Source organism: Silene latifolia, chromosome 11, assembly GCF_048544455.1.
Source record: "Silene latifolia isolate original U9 population chromosome 11, ASM4854445v1, whole genome shotgun sequence".
In the NCBI taxonomy this organism is placed as follows: domain Eukaryota; kingdom Viridiplantae; phylum Streptophyta; class Magnoliopsida; order Caryophyllales; family Caryophyllaceae; genus Silene; species Silene latifolia.
In genome coordinates, this window is record NC_133536.1 from 71,579,632 (window position 1) to 71,604,315 (window position 24,684).

Genomic DNA, 24,684 nt, shown 5'->3' on the forward strand with positions numbered 1-24,684 from the left:
AAGCCGCTCGTCCAAGAACTCCACAGTCCGCTCGTCCCACCTACCAAGCCGCTCGTCCACCACCTGCACAATCCGCTCGTCCCGACCTTTTGGACGCTCGGATTGTTCTCCAGTGCAGCCCGACTTCTTCTTGTTCTACTCGGGATGCGCATATTTTCGAAAGACTAGCAAAAAGGAGACTCGCATCTTTCTTCGAGAGGAGCATTTCCTCAACTTTTCTTAAGGACTTAATCGTCATTTAAGCCCTTAGTAACCCAAATTTGTGCACCTAATCCCCATTATTAATACCCCAATATGCTAATTAGATTATCATGTTCTTCTTATCAATCTTTAGTATAGTTTATATTATTCTAATCTCTCTTTAATCTTGTAATCAACTTTTAATCAAGTATTAATACAAATCTCATTTCCTTAATTTCTCTATTGTTCATCCTTTATTTTGGGTAATTGAAGATTATTTGGGTTTATATGGAGGATTGACAACCTTCCAATCATTCATTAAGTACTTCTATTATTCTTTGCTTATTATTTTGGAATCATCATTAGGTATAATTCTCTTAATCCCTTTTTAATTATTGTTAATCATCTTTACTTATTCATCATGTTTTGCTTTGTTGATATGATTGACAACCTTGTTAACATGTTAAAATTGATAATGAGTGAGTAGTTCTTTTAACTAGGGTTAATGGGGAATTAGGGGAAACCAATATGGGGGATGATTCGTGCTTAATCTAATATGTTCACATAATTTATTTGCTTGCTTGTTGTGATCTCAACTTATGCACATGTTATGTTTGATGAAATGCGAGCCTATGAATCCTTGCATTTTTTACCCATCGGTTACCTTTTCAATGAAACTTGTAAGACATAAACTTACTCGAGTCTCATTACACCATGCATATAATTGAGTAGGGAGGATTAAGTCGACTTGTAGGTGTTGTACAATCTAATCGATTCGGCTCCGGGACCCAAACCTTCCTAGGATTGTAAGATATAAACCAACTCGATCCAATCACAACAATAATTGCTTGCTTATAATTTGAGAATATGTTTGTATGATCAATTCCCATGAATCCCCCATGAACCCATGACACCCTAGTGCTTTTAATCAATTGTTTACATCTCATTTTAGTCATCTTGCTTGTTTACTTTTATTGTTATTTAGTTTAGTGATCTTCTTATCTCAACCCAAATTGTGACACCCCTAGACACCACTACTTGCAATCGAAAATCCTACATCAATACCCGTCCCTTGGGATCCGACCTTTACTTGCCTCTTTACTAATATTAGAGTTGTTTGTGAAGTTATAAATATTGTTTTGGTCTAGGTGCTCCTAACGACAAGTAACCGAAATCTAAGCTCAAAGCGGACCGACCAAAAATGGCGCCGTTGCCGGGGACGGTGTTAACTTGATTTGATTTTCTTTGATTGTTATTAGTTGTGTCTTTCTTTGCCTTGGGGAAGTAAAACTCCTCAAGGTTCGTTATAATTATTTTCGAGTTGTTCGATCTTTTGCAAGATGGATATTATAGATTGTTTTGTTGAGGACCACTTGAGTATACCTTTCTTCAAAGACCCCATGCAAGCATTGGAAGCTTTGGAAGCAAGTGAGGCCAAAAATATGCATTGGGAGTTGGAGGTAGATCTTCTTGAGGCCGCTATAGCTAACAAAGAACTTACTCATGAGAAATCCGAATTAGTACATAACATCCTTGTGGAAGCATATCAACCCATGGAACAAGAGCAAGCAATTATAGAAGACATCATACAAATCGAAGAGCAATAAGAATTTATCATGGAGTTTGAGTATGATGAGATTAGTGAGCTTGAAGAACAAGTTGAGTATGCCATGAGAATGGAGTGTCTAATGGAAATGGAACAAGTTCTCAATGAACCTTCAATGGAGGAAAGTGAGGTACAAGTTCCAACTTTAAAACCCCTTCCCCCAAATTTGAAATATGCTTATCTTGATGAATCTAAGACCAAACCCGTGATTGTTAATGACAAACTTGTTGAAAACCAATTGGGAAAATTGCTTGATGTGTTCAAACAACATGAAAAGGCTATAGGTTATAGTCTAGATGACCTTAAAGGGATAAGTCCCAACTTTTGTATGCATAGAATTCATCTAGAGGAAGACCATATACCTACCATCCAATCTCAAAGGAGATTAAACCCCCACATGCAAGAAGTTGTTAAAGGAGAGGTTATGAAATTACTTGATGCGGGAATCATATATCCCATATCGGACTCTTTGTGGGTTAGCCCCGTTCAAGTGGTACCTAAGAAAGGAGGTACCACGGTAGTGACAAATGAAAAGAATGAGCTAATACCCACAAGGAAGATCACCGGTTGGCGTATGTGTATTGACTATCGAAAGTTGAATTTCGCGAAAAAGAAAATATCATTTCCCCTACCATTCATTGACCAAATGCTTGAGAGGCTAGCCTCCAACAAGTTCTTTTGCTACCTTGACGGGTATTCGGGATTCTTTCAAATCCCTATACACCCGGATGACCAACACAAGACCACCTTCACATGCCCTTATGGTACTTTTGCATATAGGAGAATGCTTTTTTACTTGTGTAATGCCCCCGCTACATTCCAAAGATGCATGATGAGTGTCTTCTCCGACTACCTAGAGACCATAATGGAAGTTTTTATGGATGATTTTAGCGTTTATGGAAAAGACTTTGACTCATGCTTGCATAATCTTTCTCTTGTATTGCAAAAATGTGATGATATTAGTCTCGTTTTAAATTGGGAAAAGTGTCACTTCATGGTCAATGAAGGAATTGTTTTGAGTCATTTAATCTCGGAAAAGGGCATCGAGATCTATAAAGCTAAGGTTAAGGTGATAGAGAAACTCCCACCTCCCGTGAATGTTAGAGAGGTGAGAAGTTTTCTCGGTCACGCGGGTTTCAATCGCCGTTTTATAAAAGATTTCTCAAAAATCGCGAAACCCCTCACTCAACTCTTACTTAAGGATGCTCAATTCCATTTCACTAATGAGTGTGTTGAAGCCTTTAATAGAATTAAGGAAGCACTAATCTCGGCACCGATCATTCAACCACCGAATTGGGAACTACCGTTCGAGATTATGTGTGATGCTAGTAACTACGCCGTTGGAGCGGTTCTTGGCCAACGGGTAGGAAGGGCTTTACATGCTATCTACTATATAAGCAAGACTCTTGATTCTCCCAAGTGAACTATGATACCACCGAGAAAGAGCTCCTTGTCATTGTCTATGCTTTGGACAAATTCCGTTCCTATTTACTTGGATCCAAAGTGATTGTCTTTTCGGATCATCGTGCTCTTCGTCATCTCTTGATAAAGAAAGAGGAAAAACCAAGGTTGTTGAGATGGATTTTGCTTCTTCAAGAATTCGACTTGGAAATAAGAGATAAGAAAGGAGCCGAGAATGTAGTGGCGGATCACTTGTCAAGAATCCGGTTTCATGATGAAGAAGGAGAAACACCGATCAATGACTCTTTCCCCGATGATATCTTAATGGCTATTCAAACACAACTTGAGAGACATATCACCCCATGGTTTGCCGATTATGCCAACTATATTGTTGGAAGAGTACTCCCTCCAAACTTAAACTACAACCAAAGGAAGAGGTTCTTATTCAAAGTAAAGAGGTACTTTTGGGATGACCCAAATCTTTACAAGGAGTGTAGTGATGGGCTCTACCAAAGGTGCATCCCTCAATGGGAAATTCAAGGAGTTTTGGAAGGATGCCACTCATCCCCTTACGGTGGACACCATGGAGCAAGGAGAACCATTGCAAAAATTCTTCAATCGGGCTTCTTTTGGCCTACAATGTTCCAAGATGCAAGGGAATTCATCCTTTATTGTGATGCTTGTCAAAGGACGGGGAATATCTCTTGGAAGAATCAAATGCCACAAAGGGGCATACTGGAGGTGGAGATCATCGACGTTTCGGGGATCGATTACCAAGGGCCGTTCGTGACATCCAAAGGGAACAAATATATCCTTGTGGCCGTAGACTACGTCTCAAAATGGGTGGAGGCAATTGCCACCCCAACCGATGATGCAAAAACGGTCACTAAGCTCTTTAAGAAAATAATCTTCCCAAGATTCGGAGTCCCTAGAGCAATCATAAGTGATGGAGGAACGCATTTTCACGAAAAGAAGCTCACATCCCTTTTGACCAAATATGGTGTTCAACATAGAACCGGTTTAGGATACCATCCTCAAACAAGCGGTCAAGTTAAAGTCTCAAATAGAGAGATCAAGGTAATTCTTGAGAAAGTTGTCAACAAGACTCGTAAGGATTGGAGCATGAAGCTTGATGACGCTCTTTGGGCTTATAGGACGACCTATAAGACTCCCATAGGAGCTTCCCCTTACAAACTTGTCTATGGGAAGGCATGCCACTTGCCAATTGAGTTAGAGTACAAAGCTTTTTGGGCAATTAAAGCTCTCAACCTTGATCTCAAATTAAGCGGTCAAAAGAGGATGATACAGATTCAAGAGTTGGAAGAATTCCGACTACAATCTTATTAGAATGCCAAAATTTACAAGGAAAGGACAAGGTTGCTTCATGACAAGAGAATCAAGCAAAAAGCCTTGCACAAAGGAGATAAAGTCCTTCTATTCAATTCCCGATATCGACTCTTTCCCGGGAAGTTGAACTCTAGATGGATGGGTCCTTATGTGATCAACGAGGTAGGGAAGTATGGAGACTTTGAGATCAAATCGGAAGATGGAAGCAAATTCAAAGTCAATGGCCAAAGATTGAAGCCATATTATGAGGGAGCATTCATTGGAGAGGTCGAGGTCACCTACCTCGGGCCTCATCATCCGTGAAGAGATCATCAAAAAGAGAGTTTGGTGGAGTCCTCCCTAAACCACCACTTGTAAATATACTAACCCTTTTTACTTGTACTTTTAAATTCATTGTATTTTTATCATAAACATGATTCTTGCCATGAGAGTAAGTGAGGGAGGGTAACTAATGATTTTGATGAATGAAGGAACTAGTTTTCAAGTGTGGAGAAACATTTCTATCGAAGAGAAGGAAAAGCAGGAGAAATCCGAGCGTCCCGTGATGAAGACGCCCGTCCAAGCAAGGAATCCGAGCGTCCGACTGGGAATCCGCTCGTCCTATAAGAGCTGACAAGCAGCTGTTTTATTTTGACCCAAAATCTGAGCGTCTCTTGAGCTAATCCGCTCGTCTTGATGTGGACGCCCGTCGCATCAGGAATCCGCTCGTCTCGTTAGCAGAAATTTCTAGCATTCCTCGCTGGAAGAGAATCCGAGCGTCTCCTATAGAATCCGCTCATCCTACTACAGCAAGACGCTCGTTCCGACTAGCATACGCTCGTCCTGGCTACTTCAAAATCTGGGATTTTTCCCTGGAAAGGAATCCGAGCGTCCCGTAAGGAATCCGCTCGTCCCAATGCCCAGAAATCCGAGCGTCCCGATGTCGAATCCCCTCGTCTCCCTGCGTCTCTTATTCCAGATTTTCGCGACTTAAATTCTCCCCCACCACACAATTCGTGACACCTCATCCTTCCTTCCACTTATAATATAAAACCCCCTCTCTTATGACTCCAAAGCATATCTCAAGCACTCATTCACCCCACAAAAACAAAAACCTCCAAATTCTAGGGTTTCAAAAAAGATTCAAAAGCAAGATCTAATTCACAAGGAGCATCTCCATATTTCAACAAATCAATCCCCAAATCTAAATCCAAGAATGGGACAAAGAGGATCTTTATTTAGGGAAAGAAGAAGACCAAGAGTGAGAGGAAGTTCATCTACTTCTCACATCAACACTATAAGGAGGGATCATGAAGAGATTGTGGATCTCACCAAGCTTGACGATTTTGCCAATATTGAGTTTGTGAACGATGTTCAACGGCTTGTCTTTCACCGACTACTTGGTAAGAATATTCTTCCTACCAAATTCTTATGCCATAAAACATTAAGAAAGCTTGGAATATACCATCAAACGGAAGCCCTTTTTGAGTTGTTCGGTCTTTCTACCTTGTTTCACTTGCATGAGCAAACCTACCGACCTCTTGTTCTCGTGTTCTTAAGTTTCCTAAATATCACAACTTTGAACAAAACAATTTGCATAGAGTTTAGATTGGAAAATGTAACATGTATGATGACTCTTGTTGAGTTTGCAAATCTGCTCGGTTTGGATGTTTCGCCTACCCGAACATCAAGACCAAAGAAGTATAGTGTAGCACCATTGTGGAGAGCCATGACCGGCCGAGACTTTTTGTATATCAAGCAATGTTTGGCATTTCACATCCAAAACCCTATTCTAAGGCTCACTTACCGGTTCTTATCCGGAACTATTCTTGCACGCCGAGATCCGGCGATTGTGAATGAGCTTGATCTCGTATTCATGGAATCATATCTTGAGATCCAAGGAAGAAGTGGATATCATTTCAATGCACCACTTGTACTCCTTGAGAAATGGGCTAAGTTTCGAAGTGGGGACGACGATGGGATGAAGCATATCGTCAATAGAGGACTCATTACAAGACTCGCGAAACACTTCAATCCAAGGTTCAATGAAACAATGAGTACACTCCCTTTCCGGAAAATACAAGGATCAATGAGGAGCTAATTCTTTTGCACCATCATTGGATAACCCACGAGGGTTTTGAAAAAAGAATCAAATGGATAACAAAAGGGAGTAACCCTATCTACTTGCCAATGAACGGTTTACCGAGAATTTTACCAAGGAGGGGCCCTCTATCCCAAATCCCGTCATACCTCATCCCCATGAACCCGAACCAAGCAAATCAAGCACCACCTCCAAACCAACAACAACAAAAAAACGAGCCACAACAACAAAATGAAAAGATCAAGATACCTCCCTACCCTTTTCAATATCAACCCTACAATCACCCTAACCCCTTCATCCTTCCTCGAGACGATTTTGTGATGGGGATTCTCCAAGACATGCATCTCCGTCAATATGAAGCCGCCGTGGATAGCTACTATGCTCTATACCCACAATTCCACCGTTTGGTTCAACAAGGGAATATTAGCAAGGAGGGAATATTTCCCTCTTGGGCTCAAATGGACATTCTATTCCCAAACTCGGCAAGGACCAACGAAGGAGCAAATAGGCAAGAAGGCGAAGGGAGTGATAAGTCTTGTGGTGGAGATACGGTGGAGCTCAATAGTGAGGGAGATGAGTTCATGGACTTCAATGCGAGTGATGCATCCAAAGAGGCTTGGGATAGTGACTTAGAGGGGGATGATGGCGATCTCTAGAGATCACTTCATAGCTAGATGGAGCGGGCAAGAGGCACCCATCAAGGCTTAAGTGAAGTTTCCTTTATCCCCTCTCTTTAATTTTCATGAAAAGAATTTGATGTTTTGATAATTTATTGTACTATATTTGTTTTGTGTTTGAGGAGTCCTAGCAACATTTGAGGACTAACACCTTGGCATCATTAAGGTGTTCATTTTTATTGTTCCCGACTTGAAAAATCCAAAATGACAATTTTTAGTTTCATACATTGCATTCCATGTGCATGAACTCCCCCAAAATTCTTGACATTAGAAATAATGTCTATTTTGGTTTGGGAAGTCCATGCATATTGATACGGTCGTTTCTGCACCAAAAATAAATACCTAAATATAACTAACAGAAGCTAGCGATAAGTAGGGTCGATCTCCACAGGGAGGCGGTCACCATTCACTTGTCTACTCGGTTTGTCTATGTCACAAGTTGGGGGTTTGATTTGTTTTGACTAAACTAAAGAGACTAAGGCAAGAGAAATAAAGACAAGAGAAATTAGAAGAAGAAAGAGGGAACTAGGATTTCGGGTTATCAATGAACGTCAGTTAATCATAGTTAAGGTCACAAATCAGTCGATGTGTCGGTCTAAGGGGCAATGAATATCTCCTTTCGGTCTCAATTCACCCAAAAATGCTATTAGCTTAACTTTCGCCCTCACTAAAGCATCCTATTGTTCACTGCGGGTCTCACCCCTTCCAACCTTTCGGTCTAGGTCAAGTCTTACCTAAATTAAAAGGCTAATTGCTTCGAATCAACTAGCAGGATACAGTTAAGGCAGCGATTAACAACAAAGACTAAAACAACAACGACGAATCTAATAACCTAATTAGTAATTAACATTAGTCCATTGAATCACCTAATCCTAGCAGAGAGATTAGCTAGACATAAATAAAAGAGCAAGGACAAGGGAAGTGAGAATAATAAACATTAAATAAATTAAAGAGAAGAGGGAAAGAAAGAATTACTGAAATAGATCTGGAATTAATAGAGGAATAAAGTAGCAGCAGTAAAAGTAACGTATGTGGTAAAAACCGAGAGGAAAAGCCCCCTAAACATGACGTCCTAACTTCCTATTTATAAGAAAATAGGATTATTAATTAACCTAATGACGAAATAAAAAAAAAGCCCAAGCCCGTAAGAGAATCCACTCGATCGAGTGATTTAGAACCACTCGATCGAGCAAATCCGAGCTCAAACTGTTCGATCGAGTAAAATAAGTACTCGATCGACTAAACACTAAATAGCAACTGTTCGATCGACCAACTAAAGTACTCGATCGACTTGTTATTTGATCTAAAACCACTCGATCGAGTAGAATCTAACTTCAGCAGCTTCTAATCTCGTTAGTTTAGCTTTGACTTTTCCTTTTAGCTTCCGAAACAGCTTCACGTATCCCAAGACAGCTATAATTCCACTCCAAATTCACTCTTCCTCCAAATGCATGCTAAACTGACGATAAACGGCTTGATTTCACTATTTTCTGGTTCATTCCTGCAAATAGAGCAAAACACACCAAAGTAGAATATTCGGGGCATTCCGTAGCATAAACTACGATAATAGGATAGAAATACGTGCATAAAAAGGCCTAAAAAGACTATATAAAATGCACGTATCAAATCTCCCCAAACAAAACCTTTACTCGTCCTCGAGTAAACTAAATCTAAACTAATGGAACGGAAAAGATAACTCAGAGCTAGCTACAAATGCCCACTTAAACCAATTTAATGCAAGCAAACTAACACTTATAGCAAAACAGTCAAATGCAAACGAGTTGTAAGATGTTCATAATAAAGCTGAACCGTCGACCTTGCAAGACCTTTAAAATTGGACTCTCACGGGTCACTCTTCTCTCATGAAGCAAAGGATGAACATATATATGTAAGAGAGAAAGAAAAATAGTCGCTCACCTAGACTACGACCCACATACACATGCATGCAACTAATATGATAGACAATTCTAACTACCGTACATACATTCCAACCCAACAAGGTCCTGTCATAGCCGAGGGCTTACAAAAATAAGGTAAAGTGAGGCAATGGGTAAGAAAAGGCAAAACATTTATGGGAATGTGGAGGTATAGGTGATCAAGCTAGTACCTAAACAAAACCATATGACAACATCCATTTCCAACTCAATTATGAATTAAGCACATATGCCCTTCATTTGGCACAAAACTCATCAAACCGAACTGAAAATACTCCTCAATAAATGTAAATAAAGCATAGGAGTGAAACCGTCAACCAATCAACATCTTCTTTTTTTTCGAAATCTTTTTTTTCTATTTTTTTCGGTTTCTTCTTTTCTTTTCTTTTTCCGAATTCCTTTTGCAAATTCTTTTTTTTTCTTTTTCACGTCTTTTTTCATCATCCTCCCTTTCTTCTTAGATTACCAACTCCGAATCAACAGAATACGAGCCAAACTTGGCACAATGAAAAATATACCGCAAAACATACACTAAACTAGCTTGACAAGGCAGGCTAGATTTGGAATGTAGCTAAGGGTCAACAGGCAAATTTGGCTAATGTGGAGTTAAATGGGTAAAAATGAAAGAAAAGGGAAATTTGTAAGCACCTCCCTGCATGTGACACCAACCACTAACTCGAATGTATGACGGCAAAAAGCATTTGAATTTCATATATGTGCAAATTGATGAACATGTTATGCAAGGAGTAACTACTCACAATCCTACATGAAATCGGTCACAAATGACACCAGTTTATACGGCTCTAATTCCTTAGAATTTATAAGTAGGTTGCCAAAATTTCAGGTCAAGTCTATTCGTTCAGCTAAATTTTAACATAAACTCGTAGATATGCAATAAGACAATGCTAAAAGAATATATAGTTCAATGCAAGGCTTAAGCAAAGAGACAATTGCAGTGCAGTTTCATCATTGAAATCTACCGTTCCGACTCAACCTACATGCTAAAATAAACGTGAAATTTTTGAAATTTTCGATTTTTTTTTTAATGAAAATAAACAACAATGCATACTTAAATTAAATATGATAACAGAAATGCAATAAAAACAATATGCAGACACAGATATGGATGCATAACCTCCCCAAACCAAACCGTATAATGCCCTCATTGTACCAGAACATGGAAAGGAAATGCAAACTAAAGGAGAAAAAGAGAGTAAATACGGAAAGCTTACAAGACTGCGCGAATAAGGGACCTCCCCAAACCAGCCAGCAACGTGGGAGGTCGCTAAATAGCTCAAATATCGTCACAAGAAGCTAATCCAAGTCAAAGGGCATCCAAAACAGCTCGATCGAGAGGAATAGTGGTCGATCGAGTTGTTCTCTCTTTGCAGGTGCTCGATCGAGTAGATTAAGAGTGCTCGATCGAGTAAAACAGCGACGATGGAATTGTACTGTTCAAACAAACAATAGTAGAATTATCGTTTACTACTCGGGTTGGTTGCTCTCAACGATGGAATCATAGATAAAGAAATTTATTACCTCTTCCGTGCTAGGAGAAATTACCGACTTAGCTGCTTCCTCGTCACCCTCTTCAGTTGAATTCAGCCCGTAAATCGCAGCCTCAAGTGCATCCAACTCGGCTTTGAATAGGAAAGATTCACCGTATCCATTATCATCATCAAAATCATCATCTAGAACAAACCCACATGACGAATCAATGCTCTCGCTGGCCAGAATACTCGATCGAGTAGAATTGTCATTCGATCGAGAACTTTCTTCCTGATTTTCACTCGATCAAGTGCTTTGAACAGCTCGATCGAATGCTTTTTCTGGAAATTCACTCGATCGACTAATATAAGTCACTCGATCGAGTGATTCTTCCTGTACAGTGCTGAAATCTTCGTGTAAGGCATTGAAATATGATAGAAATTCGTAATCCTAGTCATAAAAATCATCCTCAGCATTGGGCAACACGGTTTCTTCACGGGAAAAACCGCTCTCGGCAAAGTATACCTCTTCTGGTTGCCTACTATCCGACTCAGCAGCTAACTGAGCAATTTCAGACTCGAGCTTATCAAATCGCGAACAAGTGTCTCTATCACCTTCTTGCACTTGTAGTGCAAGTGTCTCCAGCAAAGATTTTAGCTCCGCAATCTCTTCTTTCCGTATATCAGGAGGAATTTGTTGTTGCGGTGGCCAGACAAACGGAGGCTCTTGGTAGCCTCGTTGATAGGGTAGATGCGGGCAAAGACAACTACGAGAGGAATGGCTAGCTCGTCCCTAAAGCCCGAACTCGAGGACCTCGTCGATTTCTCGCCATGCAAAAGGCGCATTGTGCTCGCAAACACCACATCTCCCATGAGAAATCACTTTGTGCCATATAATGGGACATAGGTGACGGGTCAAAGGTACTCAAGCCTTCCCTTTGACGATCTTTCACCTAGAACTGTCTAGGTAGAACCTGTAAGGCCTATCAAAACAGCACTAAAGAAAAAGATTAGAACGGCCTCAAGGAAAAAAATCCCCTGAGGCTAAAAACAGACAGAATTAAACAAATAAATAAATAGTTGCCTCCCCGGCAACGGCGCCAAAATTTGATACGGTCATTTCTGTACCAAAAATAAATACCTAAATATAACTAACAGAAGCTAGCGATAAGTAGGGTCGATCTCCACAGGGAGGCGGTCACTATTCACTTGTCTACTCGGTCTGTCTATGTCACAAGTTGGGGGTTTGATTTGTTTTGACTAAACTAAAGAGACTAAGGCAAGAGAAATAAAGACAAGAGAAATTAGCAGAAGAAAGAGGGAACTAGGATTTCAGGTTATCAATGAACGTCAGTTAATCACAGTTAAGGTTACAAATCAGTCGATGTGTCGGTCTAAGGGGCAATGAATATCTCCTTTCGGTCTCAATTCACCCTAAAATGCTATTAGCTTAACTTTCGCCCTCACTAAAGCATCCTATTGTTCACTGCGGGTCTCACCCCTTCCAACCTTTCGGTCTAGGTCAAGGCTTACCTAAATTAAAAGGCTAATTGCTTCGAATCAACTAGCAGGATACAGTTAAGGCAGCGATTAACAACAAAGACAAAAACAACAACGACGAATCTAATAACCTAATTAGTAATTAACATTAGTCCATTGAATCACCTAATCCTAGCAGAGAGATTAGCTAGACATAAATAAAAGAGCAAGAACAAGGGAAGGGAGAATAATAAACATTAAATAAATTAAAGAGAAGAGGGAAAGAAAGAATTACAGAAATAGATCTGGAATTAGTAGAGGAATAAAGTAGCAGCAGTAAAAGTAACGTATGTGGTAAAAACCGAGAGGAGAAGCCCCCTAAATATGACGTCTTAACTTCCTATTTATATGAAAATAGGATTATTAATTAACCTAATAACGAAATAAAGCAAAAAGCCCAAGCCCGTAAGAGAATCCACTCGATCGAGTGATTTAGAACAACTCGATCGAGCAAATCCGAGCTCAAACCGTTCGATCGAGTAAAATAAGTACTCGATCGACTAAACACTAAATAGCAACTGTTCGATCGACCAACTAAAGTACTCGATCGACTTATTATTTGATCTAAAACCACTCGATCGACTAGTTAAGTAATCGATCGAGTAGAATCTAACTTCAGCATCTCATAATCTCGTTAGTTTAGCTTTGACTTGTCCTTTTAGCTCCCGAAACAGCTTCACGCATCCCAAGACAGCTATAATTCCGCTCCAAATTCACTCTTCCTCCAAATGCATGCTAAACGGACGATAAAAGGCTTGATTTCACTATTTTCTGGTTCATTCCTGCAAATAGAGCAAAACACACCAAAGTAGCATATTCGGGGCATTTCGTAGCATAAACTACGATAATAACATAGAAATACGTGCATAAAAAGGCCTAAAAAGACTATATAAAATGCACGTATCACATATGCATTGGGAGCTAATCTAAATTATGCTCTCCGCCATAACAAAAACACATGCATCATGTAATGTAGTTTAGTATAGTTTGCATTTAGTTTAAAATCATGCATTCTCATTGCATAATTTCCTATCGTATTGGCCATTGAGGAGAATGCCCATACTAGTGTGGGGATGGGAAATTTTAACTTGACTTTTATACAAAATCCAAAAAAATCAAAAAATTTCGAAAAAACCAAAAAAATTGAAAAATTGAAAATCCAAAAACATGTTCATTTCTTTTGTAGTGTAGTCTTGTATATATATTGTATTGTATATATTGTGTTTGTTCATCCTTTTTCACATTGATCGACTACGCCACATCCGAGACATGAGGATATTGAAGACCGCATGGTATGATCTTTCCAATCTCTTATTTCCTCTTTATGTTAATGACTATGTGGCTTTATTTTGATTGATGCGGTATAAAAAATGTGATTATAGGATTGCATTTAGATTATTTGGCATATTAGTTGGTAGAAACATATGCATTAGGATGTATAAATGTTAGTTGCATCATGGCATATAGTTGCATTTGGGAAAATTTTTGTGAAACCATCTACTTGGGAAGCTTGACAAGTGTACATAGGCATTTAACGATTGAGGACATAAATGTTTGTTGCATCATGGCATATAGCTTAACACCATAGGGAGTCTACTCTTGACGAAAGCATTTAACGATTGAGGACAAAGGTACCCTAGCTTGACACAATTTGGAGGTGATTTATTGGTATCCTTCTAGGCTTAGTAGTTTGATGAAACCATATCTATGAAGGAGTGTGTACCCTTGAATTGCTTCCCTTGTAGATAATTTCCGCCACTTAGATGAGGAAAGTGGCTATTCCTTTTGTAGATGCATCCATTGCTTGATTTTGTGTGCTTTAACGATTGGATGTGTCGCCATTTTGGCAAGACCCACCTTGCCTTGCAAGAAGGCATCCTACCTCATGGTTGTCTTGTTGTGAGTTGAAGGGGCGGAGTGAGACCCGCTAATTGTCTCATGTCGGCTATATTAGTAGGTTAGTTTAAATAAGGGTCCTAGTTTTGTCACCTCTTTACTCAGGACGAGCAAAGGTTCGGTTTGGGGATATTTGATGTGACCAATATTTGAGCATATTTAGTCCCCGAATTAGCCTCGTTCCTATGCATTTTAGTGCATATTTGGGTTATTTATTATCTTTAGTCCTTTGTTTTGCATATTCTTTGAGGTTTTGTTCACTTGGTAGGAGAGGAGTGCAAACGTTGCATTTTCATGGCAAAATAGAGCTAAATTAATCGAATCTAATGACCAAGCATCAAAGTAAAGACAAGACTAGAAGGCCTTTGTAAATAATGAAGTAGATGGGCAATGATGAAGAAGATCCTTGCATCTCTGACAAGATCTCGGAGGATTGTTGGAAGAAGAAAAGAAGGAAAGAAGAAAAAGCTCACTGGACTGGAATCCGCTCGTCCCAGCATCGGGACGCTCGTCCAAGAGCCACAATCTGAGCGTCCCAGCACCAAGCCGCTCGTCCAAGAACTCCACAGTCCGCTCGTTCCACCTACCAAGTCGCTCATCCACCACCTGCACAATCCGCTTGTTCCGACCTTTTGGACGCTCAGATTGTTCTTCAGTGCAGCCCGGCTTCTTCTTGTTCTACTCGGGATGCGCATATTTTCGAAAGACTAGCAAAAAGGAGACTCGCATCTTTCTTCGAGAGGATCATTTCCTCAACTTTTCTTAAGGACTTAATCGTCATTTAAGCCCTTAGTAACCCTAATTTGTGCACCAAATCCGCATTATAAATACCCCATTATGCTAATTAGATTATCATGTTCTTCTTATCAATCTTTAGTATAGTTTATATTATTCTAATCTCTCTTTAATCTTATAATCAACTTTTAATCAAGTATTAATACAAATCTCATTTCCTTAATTTCTCTATTGTTCATCCTTTATTTTGGGTAATTGAAGATTATTTGGGTTTATTTGGAGGATTGACAACCTTCCAATCATTCATCAAGTACTTCTATTATTCTTTTCTTATTATTTTGGAATCATCATTAGGTATAATTCTCTTAATCCCTTTTTAATTATTGTTAATCATCTTTACTTATTCATCATGTTTTGCTTTGTTGATATGATTGACAACTTTGTTAACATGTTAAACTTGATAATGAGTGAGTAGTTCTTTTAACTAGGGTTAATGGGGAATTAGGGGAAACCAACATAGGGGATGATTCGTGCTTAATCTAATATGTTCACATAATTTATTTGCTTGCTTGTTGTGATCTCAACTTATGCACATGTTATGTTTGATGAAATGCGAGCCTATGAATGCTTGCATTTTTTACCCATCACTTACCTTTTCAATGAGACTTGTAAGACATAAACTAACTCGAGTCTCATTAGACCATGCATATAGTTGAGTAGGGAGGATTAAGTCGACTTGTAGGTGTTGTACAATCTAATCGATTCGGCTCTGGGACCCAAACCTTCCTAGGATTGTAAGATATAAACCAACTCGATCCTATCACAGCAATAATTGCTTGCTTATAATTTGAGAATATGTTTGTATGATCAATTCCCATGAATCCCCTATGAACCCATGACACCCTAGTGCTTTTAATCAATTGTTTACATCTCATTTTAGTCATCTTGCTTGTTTACTTTTATTGTTATTTAGTTTAGTGATCTTCTTATCTCAACCCAAATTGTGACACCCCTAGACACCACTACTGGCAATCGAAAATCCTACATCAATACCCGTCCCTTGGGTCCGACCTTTACTTGCCTCTTTACTAATAGTAGAGTTGTTTGTGAAGTTATAAAAATTGTTTTGGTCTAGGTGCTCCTAACGACAAGTAACCGAAATCTAAGCTCAAAGCGGACCGACCATGCGGCTAAAAGTGCGGCTCCTTACACTCTCCCCCACCTAGTTTGTTGTCATTCTCAGAATTGCTTAAAATCTGCATGGCTGGTTAAGTCAGTTAATGTTGCTGGAAGTTGATTGGAACGGACATTGCCGCGCAAGCTTTTATGCTAATTCCACAATCCGCTGGATCATTTAGATGGGGCCTTTGTACTTTCGCACCAGTCACTTGTCCCGTCCCTGGAGGAATGTCATCTGCTCTTTGGTCAGCTTCACTATGACCATGTCGCCTACTTTGAACTCTCTTGGTCTCCGTTTCTCATCTCCTACTTCTTCATGTGGCGAGGTGCTTGCTCCAAGTAAGCTCGAGCAATCTCGGCATTCACGTTCCATTCTTTGACATACTCGTGAGCTTTGTTTGTCCGGCCTCCATATGTATCTGCAACTGTGGGAGGCAAAACGGCTGTTGACCTGTAACAAGCTGAAACGGGCTCTTATTGGACGTAGAGCTCGTTTGAACAATAAAGCAAAATTGGGCAACATCAAGGAGTCTCACCCACTCCATTTGAGTTGCCTCCACAAAGTGCCTCAAGTACTCTTTAAACATGCTATTGAATCGTTCAGTCTGGCCACCCATATAGGGCTGGTAACTTGAGGACATCCGGAGATTGGAACCCAGCACCTTGAACAACGTTTCCCAAAATAGTCCCATTAAGGGAGGATCATGGTCACTAACTATACTTTGAGGCAATCCCCAATATTTAACAACATGCCTGAAGAACATCGTGGCTGTTTCTTCAGCGTTGCACGCCTTAGGAATGGGGATGAAGGTCACATATTTCAAAATCGATCCACAATGACAATGATCACAATTAATACCCCTACCTTCACTAACCGAGAGATAAAGTCCATCGAGATACTCTCCTATTGCCGTGTTGGCACTGGCAACGGATTCAGCAGCCCTCCCGGCTATTGTTTTTCTCCCTTATGTTGCTGGAAAATGAGGGAGGTCTTTGTATACTCCATTACACCATCCTTCATTTTAGGCAGTAGTAGCTTCTCTTCAATAAGCATAAAGTTCTCTGCAATCCCGGGTGACCCGCCTACAAGGTATCATGGCACTCTTGTAGGAGAATCTTCCTCAATCCTGCCACCTTTGGAACAAAGATCCGATGTCACTTCGTGAATAGAAGTTCATATTCTATCCAAAACTTGCGAGTCTTCCCTTCTAAGGCCAACTACTTCAGAGTCCTCACCATTGGGTCTTGGTCGAGGTGTTCCTTAGCCATAGCTCGAATAGCTGTGACCACTGTAGTAGTGGACAAGTGAGTAATTATGTGCAGTGCAGATAAATCACACCTACGGCTTAAGGCATCAGCAACCCTATTCGCTGCTCCCGATCGATAAGTGAACTCCACATCGAACCCGGCCAACAATACGGCGCACCATTGTCTATCACACGACAAGAGTGAAAGAGAGAATTCAAGCACTAGTGAGGGATCACTAGTGCATTCGTAATCGGTTTCGGTTGAGGTGTGTCGGGAATCCTAGTCACGATAATCAAAGTCCGGCACACAAAAGCAATAAAAATAAGCAATAGGATTATTGAAAGCAATAGGAAAGGAATATCAAGCTTAAAGATGAGAAGCGGTTTTAATAGACTAGCACCTCTCATAGAGTCAAATTTGATAGTTTGAGTCCTGTAGCAGGATACATTGATTGTGCAGAATAGCGATATGTTTTGTAAACACCTAAAAATGTATTGTAAATTAAAAACGGGACTCCAAGATTCGACATGCGGGAAGTAGTCTTGGAGTACTAAATGAAACTAAAAACAGAAATAAAAATACATAAAAGGATCGCGCGCGCAATTTTTTGGGATTGTGCGGCTAAAAGTGCGGCTCCTTACACCTAGGCTAGCCGCCTAGAAATAAATGTGGTTGCCTATTCACTTCTTTTATTGGGCTTAACTTTTTCAATTAGTCTTATTATAGATATTCGTCTATGTAGATACCCATATCTGTCGATATTGGCATATATAGAAATCCCGTCAAAACACCCGATGATGATAGGAAAACATGTATTTGCTAAGTTGACCGTGTCATTATTTGAGTTCGTTTTACGATGTAAAATGGCCGTTGTCGATGACAATTCTATTATTTAATTTAAATGAGATTTAAATTAATGTTTTCATCCTTTCTATTTAATTTAAATGAAATTTGAATTAATATTTTCAATTAGTAAATTCATTTTATTGTTATAATTTGAGTTTTATTTTCTTGATTTTATTTTATTTGAAAGTAGAGTAATCTTTGTAATTTAACGATTTAAAAAACCGTTTGATTACCGTCTCATTTAAAGAAATTCATTTTATTTATTTAATTTGAATTAATTTATCTTATTTTTCTTGTTTTATTGAAAATAAAATGAGATATTTTTATTCAATTTGAAAATGTGTTATTTGAATAATTGGATTTTAATGCTTTGAAAATCAAGTTTAAAACTCGTTTGAACAAGCGATTTAGAACTCGGTTTTAGCACATTTGTCAAGCCCGTTTTTTCTGCGAATTGGCACGAATTTTGAGTATTCTAACCGGCCTACCCATCCTACCTAACCACCCCAGGTAGACCCCCCATTTAGCCCCTCAACGAACCCATCCAAAACCCCATACCCGAAACCATGCCATTTTGGCTCGCGTTTGCGCAACCGTCTTTTAAGGTTCTAAAACAGCCCCAAACCTTACCTATTTTGGCCCAAACCTAAACATATTCCTAGTCCATACTACCACCCTACTATAGCCTACAAAAAACACCCAAGGAAAGCCCAAAAAGGATCCAAGAAAACCGACTCAAAACAGCCGCACGGTAGAAGCCACACGGTTTTGCTGAGCTATTTTTCGGGTCCTCTTTTGATCCTAATTCCCTATTTCCAAATCCTATTCCCATCAATATCTATCCTACTATCTCCCCATAATAAGAACCTATCCTAAATCTATCAAAAACAAACCTAAACCCTATCAAGAAGTTGAGAGAAACCGGGTGGGGCTAAGCAGGAACACGGTTGGACTCTTCCTTGTCCTCTCCTACTTCTACCCTAATTCTATCCCTATAAATACCCCCACACCTCAAACCTAGCAGAGGATCCAAAAATATTAGTCCCCTCACATCATACTCACGTTCAAAAATCTCCCAAAACTTAAGCAAGTAAAAGGAAGTAGCAACTTGGAAACAAGGATTCATTTTCTTGTTTTAAAGTTTCTGCATCGGTTTGTTTCTCGATTTCCGTGCCCAGTTCTTTTCTAAACCCTAAGTTTCTTTATAAAATTCGTAATTTCATAGATCTAGTTTCCAGAACTTCTTTCGGATCTCAAAAATATTGAGAATCGAAGTCGTGGTGTTCATTTGAAAATCGTTGCGCATACAACACCTTTTTCAAACGTGTACCCGAGAGTCCTTTCAATCAATTCAATTGTTTTCGTCGACGACGGCCCCTTGGGATAAAACCCTGCATTCAAATCACGACTTAAGACAACGGACAACGATACATGTAGGTTGAGGGTGCCAAAAACATCCTCCTTTCTCCCTTTTCGTTTATGTCTTTTAATTATGTCTTTTGTTCATCATATTGTATATTATTGTTTTGGTTTGGTTTTTGTTTAAATCTAATATTATAATAGATATGAGTATGAGTTAAAATACCCTTAGAAACACTTGTGTTGATTTGAATAAGAAAGGGCTTAATTCGTCTGAAGTGATCGATTTGCCTTGCCTTATTTGTTTACATGTCCCTGTGTTTGTAAGAGGTCCATTTAATGAACATGATTGAGTTGCAAATTGATGAAATTGATTTACTGTTCTTTCTTCTCACTTTGTCCGTATCACACGTCCCCATGCCCTTTTAATTAATCTGTTTAGTTTTTGATTTGTAATTAATTTTTAACTCATCTTATAACCTTTTTAGTTAAATAGTTGTCTTGTGGCTAACCTTATAACATAATGAGCTTCCCAATTCAATGGAGTAACAAATCTTGGTAATTTAATCAATTAGACACAATAGGTCATACATACGAGTTCATTAGACATATAGAATATGTTTAAAGGCAACTTTTAACCTTGAATCTTGAAAATCTTGGTTTTCTTTAAATTAATCAATCTTTTCTCATCTTTCAACTTATTTCTCGCTAGCATAAGACCGCGTGCCTAACACCGTCTTATTAACACTCGATGACCTAAATAACCTAGCAACTCAACCCCTAAGCCGTAACCTTGGGTGGCGTGTGGCACAGACACTTTCTTTTTTGTGGAAAGTTTCCTAATTTGTTTTGGCAATTTGCAATTTAATCTAATGCATCTCTAATTTAGTTTCTTTATTCTTGTAAATATCTAAATAGAATGTTCAGAGCATCTTCTTGATTATAGTATGCTTGTTACTAGTGTCTTATTACATCATATTCACATGTTTAAGAATTAAACATGGGTCTTGTCTTGAATCCGTCTTAAAACCGTGTAGTATGCACCCTAGGGCCGTGTGCCTCTTCCCCTTTTCGTCCTATTTTATCGATTGTTATTAATTTGAATCATATGCTTGTATGTTGGGTTTAAATATGTTACGATTGCATCTTATCTTAAATTACATGTTAACAATCCAACTTGACTTAGAATAGGTTAAGCGTGAATCCCTTTCACCTAGAAAACCGTGTAGTTCTTCACGGCATTAGGGCGTTTCTTTTGGTCTGTTTTGTTTTATTTTGCAATTGCTTGTTTATTAGTTTGTTATCTTTATTGCAATAAATTAACAAATTATGCAGCGCCGCGAAAGGGTAGGAAATACTCTAATCTTTTTCTGCTTGATGCTTATTTTTTACTAGAATAGTTTAAACCAATATTCACATGCTAAAATAACTTGACAAGTTAAATGCATTAAATCGACATAGAATGAAATTCACATGTTAGGGTTTAAAACAATGATTGCATACTCGCATGAGATACGTATCCATAATAGCCATCGTTTTATTTATTAGAGAACGTTATATTTACGGGCGGGGTTGGGTGTTAATTAATGAAATTAAAATAGATTTCCCAACACGTAATCTCACAAGAACTTAAAATATCTACAATTTGGTTTCTAAATTCCATTTAAAAATTTAGTAGCGACTCTTTCAAAATCAAAAGGGTTTAATATGAAATAATAAACATAAAGTGGATATAAATTCCCTTGTTAACAATTTGGCGACTCTGCTGGGGACAGTGAAACTTGAAAAGTAAAACAATGGCTATTAGGAATATCTATCACATGCATTTTTTTTTTATGTTAATCATGCATAAATCACTCGAGACTTTAGGATTCGGACCATCCTCCTCGAGAGCTTTCTTTTAAGCTCGAGATAAGGGGATTACGTCCAATGTGTCTGATTTAAATATCAAAGGTGCTTCCATGCGATTATCAAGTGCCATACCTACCATATAGCAACGTGCGTATGAGGGGAGACCACTCCTTTAATCTCGTGGGATCACTGACACAGACCTTCTTTTAGAAGACCGACCGAGACTTAGAAGAGTCTAGGCTCATGCATAACATCCATAATATGTGAATGACTAAGTGATACTTGTCTTCCCAAGTCTGTCTTCAAAACCAAGTCCATTTTCAAAACCCATCCTTGGATCAATGTTTTCGAAATAAACGGTCTGTCCACTCCTTATTTTCGAAATTTCTGGACCTACTGAGGTCCAAATCTTTAAACCTCTTTTCAATCCCGAACTTTTGAACCTACCTCTTTTGAAAAAAAGAATCATTTCCAAGTCAAAGTGCTGCCGAATTAGGATTAGAATTTTGACCAAATCAAGCCTTTTACAAAACGGCATGCTGCCCATTTTAAAAGCTTATTTCGAATCATTCCTTTCCAATTTTAAAATCCAATAAACCATAATCCAAACCTAACCCAAACCTAGAATAGAGTTTGAGTCAGTTGGGTCATGCCCAGTCTGGTTGCTCTAGTTTAAGCCATGTTTGATTTTATCTAGGGTTCAAGTGAACCAAGCTTATCTAGGCTAGAACACAACCCTAGTGGGTTACCTAAGTCACCTCTTAGGTCCAAGTCAAGTAAGTCGACCACTTGGTCAAAGTCTAAGCCACAAAAACACCCCATCTAAGACACTATGGGGCGTCCCCCTTTCCAAACCAATGAGCCATGTATGGTTTCGATCACAGTTTAGTCGCACCAAGTCTATGTCAAGTCTATGCTAAGTCTATATCAAGTCTATTTATAGTCCAGTCTAAGTCAGTTGAGTCAGGTTTTAGTCCTAGTTAGGTCTAGAACCTCTCTCCTACACTTTGACCTTGCACAAGTGAGTCACTTAGCTCATTTCCCAGATCTAAGTCTGTCTTTGAGTCAAAGGCCGCCCCAGACCAGAAAATGTCAACGGAAGCACTATTGGCTAAGATGAACGACACTTTGGAGCTGCTTACAGCTCGCTTGGCTGCAGTTGAGACTAAGGTAGGTGGGGAGACTACTGTAACCACCACCCTGGAAATGTCTGAGCTTGAAAGGCGATTCAAGCTTGTGGAAGACCAACTGAAGCTCTCTCAAGGGGAGAGCATCCACTACGAGAATGCTAGGGCTTATGCCCCAATCCAGGAGGAGCTCCCTAAGAACTTCGTGCTCACAGATATCCCTAAATTCAAGGGAACTGAAAATCCTCTACAGCACATTAGGTCCTATAAGGAGCACCTTGCTCTGAAGAGTTTGCCTGCGAGCATGCTAACTGCTATCTTTGCCCAATCCATGGAGGAACATCCAAGGGCATGGTTTTACAACCTAGATCTAAAGAATTACCCCACATTCGAAGATCTAACTACTGAGTTCTGTAGGCATTATGCTGACAATGCTGAAATCCAGACAACAATGAGGACTCTCGAAGTTATGACCCAGAGAGAAAAGGAATGCTTTACTGATTTCCTGGCTCGTTGGCGCGCTGAAAGCGTGAAATTGACCAAGAAATCCGAAGAGGTCGATATGGTCAATAGGTTTGTAAACAATCTGCAACCAGCTTACCGTAATGAGCTAAAATATCAAAACTTTAGCACATTCAAAGACTTGACTCGAATTTGGAGGAAAATCGAAGATGACCTCCGTACGGCGGAGTTTTCTAAACCCAAGGGATACCCTGGGGCTTCCTCCTCTAAATCAAAAGCAACTACTAGTGCTAATCATGTTCAAGCTATTAATTTCCTAGGAGGAACTTTCAAGAAACCACAACGCTCTACTCCAAGAGTGTTTACTGACATTGGGTGTACTTATACGTATGCACTTGAAAGACTCAAGGCCCAAGGGAAGCTAAACCAAAGTGGCCCAACTCCTGAACCACCCTTGGAACAATGACCGAAGTGGTACATGCCGGAGGCATACTGTGCCTACCACCAAGGGAAGGGGCACGATACAAACAAATATTTCCGCCTCAAGCATGAAATCCAAGATATGATTGAGAATGGAACAATCCCAATACCCACTGTGAAGCCCAATAATGTCACCAATCCATTTGGGGATCATTCAAATGCGGTGTTCGTCGAAGACAGCATTGATGTGTCCCACCTAATCCGTCCTATATGCCGCCTAAATGGTTTCCTTGTGGGGAAACATTTCATCGATTTCTCTAAATATCTCGCAAGCATAGAGAACGAAGTTCGATTTGAGGATTTTGCCATCGACTGTACCCCTTACATTCTCAGAAGTACCAACGAAATCAATGGCATCTGGAATGATGATGAGAATGATGTGTACCTTGAGAAGGGCGCAACAATCCCCTATACTCGGGACGAAGTCGTAAAGCTAAGGAAAGAGGCTCTCGAGTCCAATAACTTGACACGAGCTGGCCGCCCATTTCGAACGGAAAAGGCCACCAATGCTCCAACTGCACAAGCTAAGGAACCTACTGTAGTTGAGGCCCTTAGTGAGGGGATAACCCAAGAGGTCCCTCTCATTAAGCAGGTACAAAAGACTAAGGCCGATGTTTCTATCTGGGAGCTCATTTTGAGTTCATTCGAACATCGACAAGCCCTATTACAAGCACTAATGAGCATGAACGTGTCTCCAGATATTGCTCCAAATGACGTGGTGGCATATGTTGTCAACAACCCACCACGACTTGTCAATGCGGTAACCTTTTCTGATGAGGATCTACCCTCTAGAGGGCCCAAACACGGCCTAGCCATGTACATTGCTGTGACATGTCCTCAAAAGCATGTCCCTATGACCCTTGTCGATGACAGATCAGCTGTTAATGTTCTACCACTAAGGACAACACACGTTTTTGTTGGAGTAGTGTCCTCCACAATGAGTGCGTTTACATATTAAATCTCGTAAAAGGAATATCAGGGATTTATTTATTTATTTGTCAGCTGGTCATCGTTAATCGGTGATGATTGGCTGACTAGAGTTTGACATTACAGTCGTTTGACGGCGGCGGTGATCAGCTGATCCCTTAAGGTCACACCTATAGGATGACACCCAAATAGAATAAATTAATTATTTGTATGAGATACGAGATAATTAATTCCTTGTATTATTTGACTTTTAACAAGTCATGTGAATATATTATTTGATGACGAGTTACGAACTCGGGCCAAGGGGATTTATTATTTAATTA

The 24,684-nt window shown here is 39.5% G+C and overlaps 1 protein-coding gene across 1 annotated transcript; it reads left to right on the top strand.

Moving 5' to 3' along the window:
- Nucleotides 1-22,454: 22,454 nt before the first annotated feature.
- Nucleotides 22,455-23,420, top strand: LOC141613540 (uncharacterized). Its single transcript, XM_074432277.1, has one exon. The coding sequence runs from the start codon at nucleotides 22,455-22,457 to the stop codon at nucleotides 23,418-23,420; it is 966 nt and encodes a 321-aa protein (XP_074288378.1).
- Nucleotides 23,421-24,684: the final 1,264 nt, after the last annotated feature.

Bases quoted from the DNA above. Each gene is read 5' to 3' on its own strand.
- LOC141613540 (XM_074432277.1), top strand. From the start codon at position 22,455: ATGTCAACGGAAGCACTATTGGCTAAGATGAACGACACTTTGGAGCTG.